General features: G+C 46.3%; 1 protein-coding gene across 1 annotated transcript in view; it reads left to right on the plus strand.

The window, feature by feature from the left end:
- Positions 1-228: 228 nt before the first annotated feature.
- The window catches only part of TRPC4AP (transient receptor potential cation channel subfamily C member 4 associated protein), a gene marked incomplete at its 5' end in the record, with an annotated part of 34,609 nt that continues 21,516 nt past the window's right edge, over positions 229-13,321 (plus strand). The window contains 4 exons of the mRNA XM_032198161.1: positions 229-357; positions 9,259-9,387; positions 9,656-9,772; positions 12,342-12,399. Of these exons, the coding sequence (XP_032054052.1) occupies positions 229-357; positions 9,259-9,387; positions 9,656-9,772; positions 12,342-12,399 (433 nt within the window). The remainder of the gene's footprint in view (positions 358-9,258; positions 9,388-9,655; positions 9,773-12,341; positions 12,400-13,321) is intronic.

A 13,321-nucleotide genomic window follows, 5' to 3' on the forward strand; every position in this document is an offset into this window, starting at 1 on the left:
TATTTACGCCCAGCCCCCCTGCTGCTCGCCGTGGCTCCCTCACAGCCCCGGGACTACATTTCCCAGCGCCCCCCGCGGCGCCGCCCTTCCCCTCGGGCAGCCCGCGCGGGGGCGCCGCGGAGCGCGGCTGGGCGGGGGGAGGGGAGGGGGCGCTTCCTGTTTGTCTCGGCCGAGCGGGGCAGCGCCATGGCGGCGGCGGCGGCAGCGGGGGGCGGCCCGGGGCCCGGCGGCGGGGCAGGAGGAGGAGGAGGAGGAGGAGGAGGAGGAAGGAGCCGGCGAGCAGCGCCCACCACCAACATCCTGGCGCAGCTCCGCCGCGGGCAGCTCAGCGGCCGCGGCCTCACGAGGGGGGCGCAGGTACCGGGGTGGGGGGGGGGGGGGGGAGGCCCGGTGGGGCCTGGAGGAGCTCGGGGTGCGGGGCCCGGTGGGGCTCTGGGGGTTTGGGGGCGATGTGGGGGGTGTGTGGGGGGCTTGGTGGGGTCCCCCCCGGGCTTACCGGGCATCCCCCGGGGCTACCGGGCCTCTCCCGTGGCTACCGCCCCCCCCGTGTCGGCCCCGGGCCGTGGGGGAGGCCCCACGTTGCCCGCCCGGGGTGAGGCGGCGGGGCCGTGCCCTGCTCTGGGGTTTATCCTGCTCCGGAGGCCGCCTGGCTCCGAGGGTTGGTGCTGGTGGTTTTCCACGGAGCCGGTCCAGGTCCCTTGGAAGTCGGTCATCTTTCCCGGCTGATGCTGTTGGGAAATGCCCAGGAGTGAAATCGGCTCGGCTCCCAGCGCAAGGAGCTTTTGGGAGAAGCTGGTGGTGGGTACCGGGCTGGGCTCTCCTCACGAAGAACAGCTGGCCTTTATTTTAAAGGTTATGCGTGAAATGGTGCGAAGAGTTGGAAGCTGGAGCATGGGATAAAGAATTTAGGTTTTGGTGGTGATTCATTGAGCTAAAGTATTATAAAAGGGTTGAAATTTAATTTTTTAAAAAAGGGATTTACATAGTTTTAATTAGTACAGACAACAGAGTATTTTCCTTGATTAACGAGGATTCTGAGCAATTTCTCCAAGAACACTTGCTCACCCTAATAAGCACCCATACCCGTAGATGAGGTAGGTAAAAGAGCAGGGGGGGGATTTTTAACTGCTCTTTTTGCCCTGGTTGTGCCACTCACTCGGGTACTGTGTTGGTAAATACTTCAGAAAAAGCAAATCTGCTTGAATTTGACCCTGTCACTCTTAGTTTTTTGGGAATCTCTTTCTGTGGGGTTGTTCCAGGAATGTGTTTTGCAGGGCAGGCAGACGCAGCGGCGTGGTGCTTCACTGCCATGTTTGCCCACCTTCATGGGCTTGCTCGCTCGCTCCCATAGCGATTTAAGCCAAATAAACCTGAAACAATGTCGTGTGCCTGCTGCGTTCGCTCCAGGCTTTGTTTTGCTCAGGAAGCACAGTGGTGCTGGGTTTTAGTTTGGGGCTTTTGTGAATTGTTTGAAATAACTGCTGAAGCAAACGACAGGGCTTTCACAGGAATCAAGGAAACTTCTGCCCGCTCTGGCCTCCTTCTCATAAGGCCCTGGTTTGGGGTGGATTTTGTTGCTTTGTTTGTTTGCTGTGTAAATTTCAGTGTCGCTGTGCTGCACTGAGAGAAGCTTGGACAGGTTGGGCTCCCAGCGCTTCTTAAGTGCTGTGGGAATGCATTTTTAAATCACTGACACTGAGGGGGGGGAAAAAAAATCAACTCCTTGAACGATTTTCAACTTTGTAAATTGTCTCTGTACTGTTACCTTGAAGTAGTTTTTTGTTTGTAGAAGATCTAAATATAAAACACTTTGACGTAACTTTTAAAGAAGTACGAGGCAGGTTGGGGTACTTTCTTTTCTGAAGTTTTATTTTTATCAAGATGTTAACAGTTTTCCTTCTGTTGACTCCTCAGTAGCAGCGTGCAGCCCTTGCTTTAGGTTCTCAGCTCATTTGTTCCTGAAAATCACGAGAGCAGATTGAGTTTCCAAGCTGCCGTGTTGGGGTCTCCAAGAACAAGTCAGGAGAATGCCCTTCCAGCTCTGTCCTACTGCTCTTTGTAGGGAAGTTCTGAGTCACCAGCTGCGTGAACTGCACCCCTGGCGTCTTGTGAGGAGGAGAAACTCTTCAAAATCTTCAGAGAGATTGGGAAACACCGTTCTGTGTCGTGGCGCTGCCATCCGAGTCCTGTTCTCCTGCTCTGTTGCCACTGTTTTAGCATCTAGTCTCCGAGAGGCAATTAGTGCTTCTGTAGGCAACAGTGCTAATTGTTTTCTAGTGAAGCTCGGAGTACTAACTTCAGGTGATCTCAAAATCCATTTTGTGAGGAAAGTAGGGGCTTATCCTCAACACAGTAAGGATAATTCTTGACAGGCCTGTATTGGAACATTAGTCAGTCTGGTCTTAGAAAGACACAAAAATAGTTTGGACAGCAGCAGCCACCTGAAGGTCTGGCAGTTTTGAAGCCAGCTAAACCTCTACAATCTGTGTCTTTGTTGTGTGTTCCTGCTGTGCTCACCTACCTGAAGTCACGGCTTTCTTGTCGGTTGGGCTGTCTGCGTTAGGACTAAGAAGACTGATGGATAAAACAGGTTTTAGTGGACGTTGCCATTATCTGTTCGTATATCCATTTTAGCCTTATTGCTAGCATCAGCGGCTGCCCTGGATGTAAGCATCAATCACCGGTATCAGATTGTGTAACCTTGTGCTGAGCACAGAGCAAGTGAAAGAGGCTTTTCAGATACCGGTAAACTAGAAGTGGGCCAACTTCCCAGAAGTGACACGCATTTTCTAATAAGGAAAAACACTGCTTGGGAGCTGGCTGGCCTGGCACAGCTGTGCTGAGAGACGTGGTGGGGTTTATGCTGCTGCTCCGTGAAAGCAAAGGAACGTTTTGGTTCACCTGGTCGAGCTGAAAGCAGGATTTGATCCCTGTGGCAAGAGGGCACAAACTTTATCTGCTGCAAGGTGACTGTGAAAAGCACGTATAGGACATGAAACCAGAAGATATTTAGGTGCAGCTATGTGAATCCCTGTGGTGAAGTAGTATAATGACGGATTAGCCAGAGATTTGCTGGCAAATTAGCATGCTTCTGGTGCAGCCCCAGGAGCAGGTTGCCAGCGCTGGTCTCACAGTCTCTCAGGACTGCCAAGGCGTAGCTGAAACAATCAGAATGGAAAAAGAGTCCATTTTTCCAGCTGCGTTTCATGATGTGCTGTTCCTAGGAGTAGATGCTTCCCTTAGCAGCGTAGTCCCTAACCACTCTGAAAGATCCCTCTGTGAAAGGGAAACATTTTCCACCTCATCGTTCAGATTTCCAACTCCTACCACTATAAAGTATCAGTTCTATGGAGTAGTTCCCCTCCAAGTCCACGAAAATACTTCGCTTTCTAATCAATTTTGGTTTTTTTCCTGGCAACAACAGCAAACATTCACGTGAATATAATCCACTTTAGTAGCTCTAATTGTATGGGTCTTAGCAGGCTTATGGCTCTTGAGGAGAGGACAGCTAGCTGGTATTGAAAGCCTGGACACGCTCCTTGTGTAACAGGGGCAGGAGCTCTGTCTTAACGCTGGAAATGTTCAAAAGTGCTGGTGTTAGACTTGGGTAATGTTGTTTTGATTGACTGAAGATTAGTGGGAAGAGAACTGCTGCAGATGTGATAGTTCCTTGCTTTGGTGTTTTTGTAGCTATCCTTAAGATTTTTGTTTGTTTTTTTTTTTTTTTCAAAATGAATTTTTTTAAAAAGCAGCGTTGGAAGCTCTAAGGAAAGAGGGATCACCGAGAAGTTAATATAATTTTACATACTTGTTGATTTATTTTTCTCTGAGCGGAAGATGGTCAGAACAAGCGCCAGCAGCCTATCCAGGAAGTTCTGAAGAACTGCTGCTGCTGAGCTGCTCCCAGGATGGTGCTGATGCTCTGCTCGCAGGACTGCGGCTCTCTGGGATTCGCAGACCTGTTCTGTCTTGGTAGGCCAGCTCGTCCTGCAGTGCCAGCGAGTGGCACATGACTTGGGGATTGCAGGGACGCCTACACCTGGCTGGCAGCTGCAGCAGGGCTTGTCCTGAGGCACGGTGTTACCGGGTTCAAACCCTGCTTTTGGGGTGGCCGGAGAAGCGGTGGTGATGGGAAGCTTGAGCGGTGCTTTGAGGGCTCTTGGAGCTGGCAGGAGGCTGGCAGTGGGGGTTCTTGTGTGGATTTTCACTGCATTAATTCCACCTGCACAGGGTTTCTTTTTGGAAATAAGTGTGGGGCCTCTTACTTGTTCTTATTTGGAGCTTGGTGCAAAGGACCCGGCAGGTACCTGGCAGCGGTCACTGTCCTGCAGCTGCAGGGTGACCACTTCTGCCTTACAACACTTCCAGCATCGCTGCAGCAGCCTGCAGTTGTATTCCTGTGTTAATGTGAAAATTGGGGTGGGGGCTGCCTTGATTCTAGGCTTCTCTGTGAAATGTCACACGAGGAAAGAGACGGCGTAGCCAAACGCGTGGCTTTTAGTGACTGGGAAGGAAAATATAATAAAGAACCAAGGTGACTGGGCAGTCCCCGAAATCCTGAATAATCCTGTTCCTGGCAGTGTGTCAGACACAACTTCCTCAGTTATTAATGTTCTGAGGAAAATTGAATATTTAATTGCACAAATACTAGTTTCCTGTTTTTATAAAGGTGCAGCCCAAAAGGTTTAATGGAAAGGGGATAGAAAGGCTTTGATTTTTGTTAACATGCAGAGGCCACGCGCTTGCATGTTCCTTGGGATCCAGAATCATACGCCTCATTTCCTTGTAAACTTGCAGAACTTCTGAAGGTGCTTCACAAGCGATCAGGAAGAATACTGGGGATGGAAATTCTGCTTTTTTTTTCCGTAGAGAACTTCTGATCTTAGCATAATGGACAACAGCAACAACAAAAAAGAATTTAAAAAATGACAAATGATGTGCCTTGGCTTGAAAATCTGTCCCAGAATGAATGCTGTAGCAGTGTGGAGGATGCCTGGACACCTGAGTGAACTTTTTTTTCCTTCTCAGAGATCAGCCTCGCAGAAGACACTGTTAGAACGCTCTCCTGTACAGAGCGTTGAGTCAGACAGTGATGTTTTTGAAGGGTAAAACGTGAAATCAAGACATGATATTATTAGAAAACTGTTACCGTCCCTCTGGAGAGCAAAGGGGCTGGCTCACAGCGCATCTGGAGCTGCTGTCGTGGGCTCCTCAGCATCTGCAGGAAGGTGTGGATGTGTCCCTGACTGCAGCTCAGAAACGTGGCAGAGGCCAGGTTAGCAAAAACCTGGGGCTGCTTTTGATGGGCAGTGAAAATCATCAGAGGAGAGGAACGCAAGCAGAAGGGAAAATTGTTGCTGGAAGGGGAAGCAGTCACAGCTTGGAGAGACCTTAGGCTGGTAACAAAAGTTTGAGCACGTGGTGCAGCTCTGTGCGTGTGCGAGGGCGCTGGCACGAAGCTGCAAGCGCTGTAGCTGGGGGTGAGAGGAAGGCGTGGATTTTGGTAACCTTTAACATGGAGCTGCATATGGCTTGGTGAAGGTCTCAGCGTTGTCTGTTACTTGTTGTCCATTAGGAACTGCTCGTGGATGCTGGATTTGCCTTAATCCTAATGGATAAAGGATTTCTAGCACAGGAGGAGTAAAAAATTTAAAACAGGTGCACTCATCTACAGTCTCAGTGTTGAGTTCTTTGTATACTTCGAGGAAAAACTATGCACAACAATCAGGTTAAACTCTGCAGTGTTCCTGCTACAGCTGTCGGGCTCTGGAATAATGCCCTGGAGGTGCAGCCCTGTGGGAGAGGCTGAAGAGAAAAAGAAAAGGCTCTGTGTGCTCTACCTGCAGGCATGGGTGGACGTGCCGACCATTTCAGCTCCCCGCTTGAATCTTCTCGGCAGTCGGATCCCTCGTGTCCTCCCAGTGCACCCGTGCTGGCTTCAGGAGGAGGAGCGTGGGGTGGCTGGGGTGCATCCGCCCGCTGGGGAACCTCCAGTGTCCAGCCAGCTCAGCGCAGGCAGTTCTAGGTAGTTTGGCAGCTGGGTGCTCAGGCTTGAGCCGGTGTGTGCCACCTCGTCCCGGAGGCTGCCCAGAACAAAACCTCTCTGGGAGCTGGAAAACGCCAGCCCCACACGCCTCGGGGTGAGCTCGGGGTCTGCGGCGCCGAGCTGGGATGAGTTACGGCAAACTCCTGGGAAACGTGCGCTGCCCGGGTGTTGGTACCAGTTTGGTGAACTGTGCGTGGGTGGCAGGGAAGTTTTGATGTTGTTTCTTCTGTTTTCCCAGTAAATTGATACTTTGCCGTCTCTTCCCACTGCCGGTAAGGCCTGACAGCTCATAGCCCCTACCCACAGCCTCGAGGAAACCTTTTACTTTACCCGATGCCGCTTCCAGCCGGGTTTCTGCAGCCTCCTCTTTGTTCTAGCTGGGACCTAACTTCATGGGCTTTGTGTGCAGGATCTCTGAGGTTTTCTCCACAGCTGCTCGGGGAGCGAAGAAAAGTCCTGAAATACCGCTGTTGGATTGGGCTTATTCCGCTTGGGTGAGACCAAAAAAATGGAGAGAAAAGAGGGCCCCAGAAAGACCCCGCTGCCAATTCAATGCGTGTTCGCTGCTGTCCGCCCAACAGGAGAGCAAGAGGGAGACCAGCTCTGCTTCTAAATGAAAACTGGTGACTCGCTGCTCTTACAGAACTCACGAGATGCGGATCTTAACCAAGATGGTTGCAGGGAAGGAGAGCTCCATCCCGTTTAATTGAATTTGAATCCCTCCGCAGAATCCAAAATCTTTCTGCTGGCAAATGCCGCCCTGCCACAATGGAAACACTCCGAGCCAGGGCAGCCTCAGAAGGACCACAGGCTGGAGCTTGCAACGAAACCAAAGACGGGCATTAAATCAAGAGAAAGAAAAGCTTAAAAGCTTATTTTTTTTTTTTTTTTAAAGCAGTTACAAGGAGATGAGAGCAAGGAAACATTTACTTCAGTCTTTCAGAATTTGACGTCTGGAAGTTTTCTGCAGCCCAGCACAAGCGGCTGCGTATCAGAGGCCAGGATGGGGAGAGGAAGCCTGGCTGGTAGAGAAATGAGGACGCAGACAGGTTCTGCCCCACACCAAGTGTGTGTGTGTGTGATTACCAAAGGCAGTATGAAGCCCAGGACAAAGTTAAGCACCAAACAGCACTGAAGGGCTTTTGGCCTGTTCTGAGAGCACTTGGATGCTGAACTCCGCGCTGCACCGCTGGAACCTCAGGCTGCAGCCCGCTCACGTCATCGCTGCCTGTGGTATCTCCCACATCAGCTGGAGCCAGATAGTTGGATCCTGGCCCTGGCGTTTTGCTGCTTGTTCTTTGCACTTTACCCAGCAATTAATCCGGTTCCTCCTGCAGCTCCTGGGGTTGTGTGCTCCTCCCATGGCGGGGACCGGGTAGTGGCAGAGCTCCTCGCCCTCTCCGCGCTGGGTGTTACAGGGAGAGCAGGGGATTGGTGACTTCAAAGAGGCTGACCCATTACTCACATGCGAAATGAAGCGAAGCCATTTCGACTTTCTGGTTTTGTCCTGCCATTTCTTGTAAGGGCGGCCTCCGCAGAAGGCATTCTGCCACATCAACCAGCATCGCTGGAGAATGACTCTTACTCCAAAGTCAGAAATTAGAGAAAAGTTTAAAACTGGAGGGAGTGTTACGTGCCAGGCTTGCTCGGATTGCTTCAGTCTCTCCTTGTAGGAAGAAAAACTGGTGCTTAAGGACCTTGAAATTCTTAAAGTATGAATTGGAGTATTTCATCAGGAAAAGAGCCCTAAGGATCTGGGAAGCTAGGACGGGAGAGGACCTGTAGGAACTAGTGTCAGTCTGAGGTTTTCATGTGCTTGCATCAGTTTCCTTGCCTTCCCGCATGCTGTCTTACAAGCCTAGAAAAGGGTTAAATTCTCAGTCAGAAACAGGAGGATATTTGCATATAATTGTCTAATTGGAACTGAATGGCCCATCCCTTTGGAATGGTAGCTGAGGTGTAGCTGAGAAGGATGTCTTGGCTGAAACAATAAGGAAGGCGATTTCCTGGCTGTTAACTATTAACAATGAGCATTAAAGCAGGCTGGAAGGAAACAATGCGGGTTAACTGACCCAGAGTGAGAGCAGCTGAGAAGTGTGGCTCTAGGAGTGAGGGAAAATTCACCCATGTGGCACTGAAGTAAGGTCTTGCTGGCCTGAGGATTGGCGTTTTTTAAAAAAATATTATTTTTATTTGAAAGGTATATAAAATTCTGTAAAACCAGCCAGAGGTCTTGCTGGGTTTAATTCTTGTTGTCCCCTCTGCCCTTCTCTACAAGGATAAATCCTCACTTCAGGTTTGTCTCAGTACCTGCAGTCAGGTCACGTTAAGCAGAGGGGCTAAGTTCTGCTTCATGCTAACTGGGCTGGGGGATTGATGGAGAGTTCCTCCCTTAGAGCATCCCCTGGGATTAACCTGCAGCGTTCAGCCTTTGGAGATTTTTCAGTGCCCTAAGCAGAATATTCACTAGTCTTGTGCTGCTGCTTCGTTTGTGTAGGGGTAAAATACTGGGAAGGAGGAAGAAAATTGGAGGAGGTTTGCAAACGGCAGTAACAAACGCTAAGGTTTTCTTCGTGGCTGCAGCCTGCCTCCCGGGGTAGCAGCGGTGCTGTTCTGGTGCTGCTGTTGGTCTCCAGTTCCAAGCAGCCCAGGACTGCAGAAGGAGTCTCACCGGGGTGTTGATACGTCCCTCAGGAGTGCTTGTAAATCTTCAGGCTTTGGGCCAGTGCTAGGACCAGCAACGCTTTCACGGACTTGGCTGAGGAAGGGCTCGTTACTGGTTGAACGTACCGAGTAATGAAGGCTTTCTGTCTTCAGCATGTGCTCTCTACTTCAGTCCAGTGTCATTTGTGATAGTGTCAGGGTCCCCAGTTTCCTCCTTCAGTGACCTGTCAATCAGAGGTACACTAGTGGAATTATTTAGAGATGATTATGTTTCCATACTAACTAATAACTAAGTAACTTCAAATAAGTATTTGAAGTGGTAACATCTGCCTTAAGCCCCGTCCCACATGAGGTACATGGACCATCTGAAATTCTGCTGCTGCCAGTCCTGGATAGATTGCTGCTTGGGAAGAGGTGCTGTGTTCTCTGATGGTACAGTCTACAACACGTGATTTTCTGTGATATTCCAATATCGGTATTGTGGGCAGGCTGTTTTCCTGGGTGTCATGCACTGGACACGTGGGAATTATATTCGTCTTTTGTTGCAGATCACAGAGGCCTTGTTAAAGGAAAGAGATAAACAAGCAAAGTGGAATGGGATTCCCTTACTGTTGCAAAAGCTGTACGAGCATAGCCACCCAAACAGCGACTTCTCCCAGTGCCAAAGCATCTTGAAGGTATTGTCTGCTGTGTTCTCCTGGAATGGGGTGGGTTTTTTTTTGTTACTTTCTCTAAAGGCTAGTATGATGATATACTGTGACTTTTGAAAGTGTGTGCATGATAGTACCTGTGAACTGGATGCAAATAATAGCTAGGAATGCGTGTAATTAATTAGTCACCAGATCACATGAATAGTCTGAGAAAGTTGTGTTTATACTGATGAATAGTTTTCTCTATGAATCATCTCTTTTTTTGTTTTTTTGTTTTTTTTTAAACTGCATACAGGAAATTTCTCCACTTCTCTCGATGGAAGCCATGGCATTTGTTACAGAAGATAGAAAAGCTGCTCAAGAGTCCACTTTCCCAAACACGTACACCTTTGACTTGTTTGGAGGAGTTGATGTAAGTGTGGTTGGTTGTGTTTTTGTTTCTTTTTGTTGCTGTTTTTTTTTGTTGTTGTTGTTTTTGTTTTTTTCCTCCAAAGACACCAAGAGATTTCTGCATGGTAGTCACGCCATTGCTAAATCTGTAAATGACACCTTTGAGACTTGTGAAGTTTCTAAATGCAAGCAACAGAAACATTTTACTGTTTTGATGTTAGTAATTACAATTGTGCCTATTTGAGTTGTTCAAAATGTAAAAATAAATAAATAAATACATATTTATTTTTTTTAATGTATTACATCATCAAAAGCAAAATGCTGGTTTTTATGTTGTAAATTTGATTTTCTTCAGGTAGCCTGCTTGTACTTGAGAGACAAGACCTCTAGGGTCTTCAACAGTTTCAAATGATTTCTAGTTGTAAGGTTAAATACTACAGTCACTACTGGAGCACCAAGAATGACACTTACTGAAGGGAATGTCTTTGTTTTTAAGCACACTAGTACACTCCTGGCCAGGTTGTCCCTTTGTTGCTGCCATGCAATGCACGCTGCTTCATCTGTGGAAAAATTCTTAAGCAGGGCTGCTAGGTTTATGTGTAGATGTTTTGGCATTTTATCTTTTTTGTTTATCTGTTATAATTTGACATTACAAATATACCCAAGTTTGCTCGATTTTATTGTGACAGACAATGGCATCTTACTTTTCCTTAGAAATGTATGATTTGTGTTTTTCAGGCGACGGATTAACTTTTTTTTTTGTCTAGCAGTCTTTGCTACTTCTCTCTTGTTAGGCTTAATGGGCCTTTATTTCAACAAGACATCTATTTAGAATATATTATTTTGAAAATAACGCTAGCTTAATTGCTGGAGTCATGTCATTTGAGGACAACATTCTTCAGCTACCCAAGCAATTTAGAACATAGTATGAAAATGTTTAAAAACAATACTTTTTATTTTTAAACAGAAAAAGCGATGTTTTCCATTAAAGTGCTTTTACCATAAGAATGCACTGAAAAAAGCCTTGTTTCATATTTAAATGAGTATGTATATTTGTTTTTGTGATAGAGGGAGTGATTTGGTGGTTTGTTTTTTTTGTTTGGTTGTTGGTTGTTGTTTTTAGCTTTCTTGGGTAACAGTCAGCTTTCTGACTATAACAATAGATACCTGGTTCCTAATTACCTGGAACTGTGGTGAGAGATTTAGCTGGTCCAAGTGGGTTTAATCTGGTTAAAGGTAGTGTTAGAAGGCAGCGGTAGGTGTTTTTGAAAGTCCTACTTTAGGACTTGAAAGGCAATTTAGTCTGATCTACTAGTTCTGTGAGTGCCACGTACTGATTCTGTGTTGGGATATTTCAAACCACTAAGTATCAGTGACTTAGGAAGACACCAGATATGCAGTGTACTCCATAGTATCACACTATAATGTGTGATAGCATATTGGTGTAGGTACTTTCAGATTCAGACAGCCTTTACATCAAGGAAGAAGAAAAGCACATTTATGCATCATTCATTTATAAGAATTATTGTAAAATGCTGCCTGAGAGTACGAGCATGTCAATTAATACATGAGCTTTAGTGACTTTGGACACGAATGCAAGCCCATTTCAAGAAATTAGATCTCATAACTCCATTTCTGTGTTTTGTTTGTTTTGTTTTGTTTTGTTTTCTGGGTAAGTAAGGCACCCTCTTACCTATTCTCTCTCTGCCTTTTGGCCTCTTGCACTTCTTGCTGCATATTGTTGCGGTTTCAGTAGGATGGCTGAAGAAAGCCCTCTCCAAGGAGTGTCTGACACCACTGCAGTCCAGTCCCTGGAGTGTATGTGCGAAGCATACCAGTGCTCAAGGATAAGATGATAACTACGTGGTGGGTTATAGTACTGACAAAGAAAAAGAGATAGGGTATGCTTCTGTGGCAGGATAGAAGAGATCTTTACTGCAGCCACTCTTAAAGACTCACTGCTTGCAGTAGATGTTCTTTCCCAGAAGAAGAGCAGGTGGCCTGCATCCCAAGTGTTCATGGATATCTTTGTGTGCTTATCTCGGGTACGTGGCTTTGAGGTGTGCATTCTCCTCCTAAAAATTAAGCTGTTAATCTGAGCACTACATCAGTGCTTCTGTCATTTTTACTTCCCTATTAATTCAACAGTTACTCTAACAAATACTGAAAAATATATTTTCTTCTTTCAAGTTGAAATACATTTTGAAATCCAGCAGGAGTTAGGAAGAGCCCTTTCAAAATCTGTATTTCTTTGCAGATTATTGCTAAAGATTCATTATTTTGGGAAATATGCGATAGTCGTCCTTGATGTTATCTGGATATGTGTGAAAATACATTCTTTGCTGACTCATGCTTAAAAACTTGCCAGTGGGAGCCTATTTTATACGTATGTTATTTTTCTGCAGGGTAAATACACCTATTTTTTGTGAATGTAATTTTGACACCACTGGGTTTTTGATTGTAAAATTCCCATCAGTCATCTTAGTGACTTCAACAGAGATGGGTCTAAGTTTGATTTTTTTGCTGACAAATTAACTGGTTATTTGTGTCCCAGTGATTATTCCCTTAATTCTTTATCTATTGTTTTTCAGCTTTTAGTAGAAATTCTCATGAGACCAACTCTTATGACACAAAAGAAGAAACAAAAAAGTAAGTAAATAGGTCTGCTCATTTTTTTCCCATTTTTGCCTTGTACCCTTCTTGAAGCAGGAGTTATTCTATTTTTCTGTTGCTCTTTTCCTTCTATACCAAAGATTTCGTGTTCCAAAATGAATCATTGGTTTCTTTGTTCTCTGTAGTACTGATTTATGTTGAGAATTAGGATAGTAACCTGCTGCAAAATCAGGAGTATTCATGCTGTCAGCAGAACATTTCTCAACGCAGCAAATCTGTAGTCACTTGAAACTTCACCTTACTGTGGCTATAGCTACTGTTAACAATTACTAACAACAGTCCACAAAGCATTGTTTATGTAATAGGAGTTACAGAGATTGTGAGATATGAAAAGTATGCTGTTTTCCTGACCAAGTCACAGTGACTACTAATTTCCAAATTGTTGTAAAGAGAACTTACTAATGGGGAGCAGTAGCTTCAGGTCAGCTTTCCTGCTGGAGCAGCTTCAGTTTAGTGTTTCCATTTCTCTTGTCTGTGATTCTTCTGACTCCCTACAACTCTCCTGAGGAAAGGAAAGGTCATGGTATGCGCCGTGGTCCCTGCCCACCAGCCAGGGAACTTCGAAGGTGAAGTAACTTGAAGTTAAGCTAGAGGCAGCTGTTCTGTGCCCATATGATTTTTAAATATTAAAATGCTGGAATAAATCAGATTGAAAGCTTTTCTACCAATTCCTGATGCTGCCTGGAGAAAAACACGTGAACTAAAGACTGACTGCTTTTCATGTTTAATAATTGGAACTAATTTGTTTATAGCATTTTTTCCATATTGACAAATTTTGAGTTGATTTATGACTTCTTTCCTTCTCTAAAACACTGTTTACAAACCCTGTAATTTTGCATGTGTGACTAAGTGTGCCAGCCCTCAGGTACATCTCCATCTGCAGTCCTAGGCAGTAGGT

The sequence above is a fragment of the Aythya fuligula genome, chromosome 16 (genome assembly GCF_009819795.1).
Source record: "Aythya fuligula isolate bAytFul2 chromosome 16, bAytFul2.pri, whole genome shotgun sequence".
NCBI lineage: Eukaryota > Metazoa > Chordata > Aves > Anseriformes > Anatidae > Aythya > Aythya fuligula.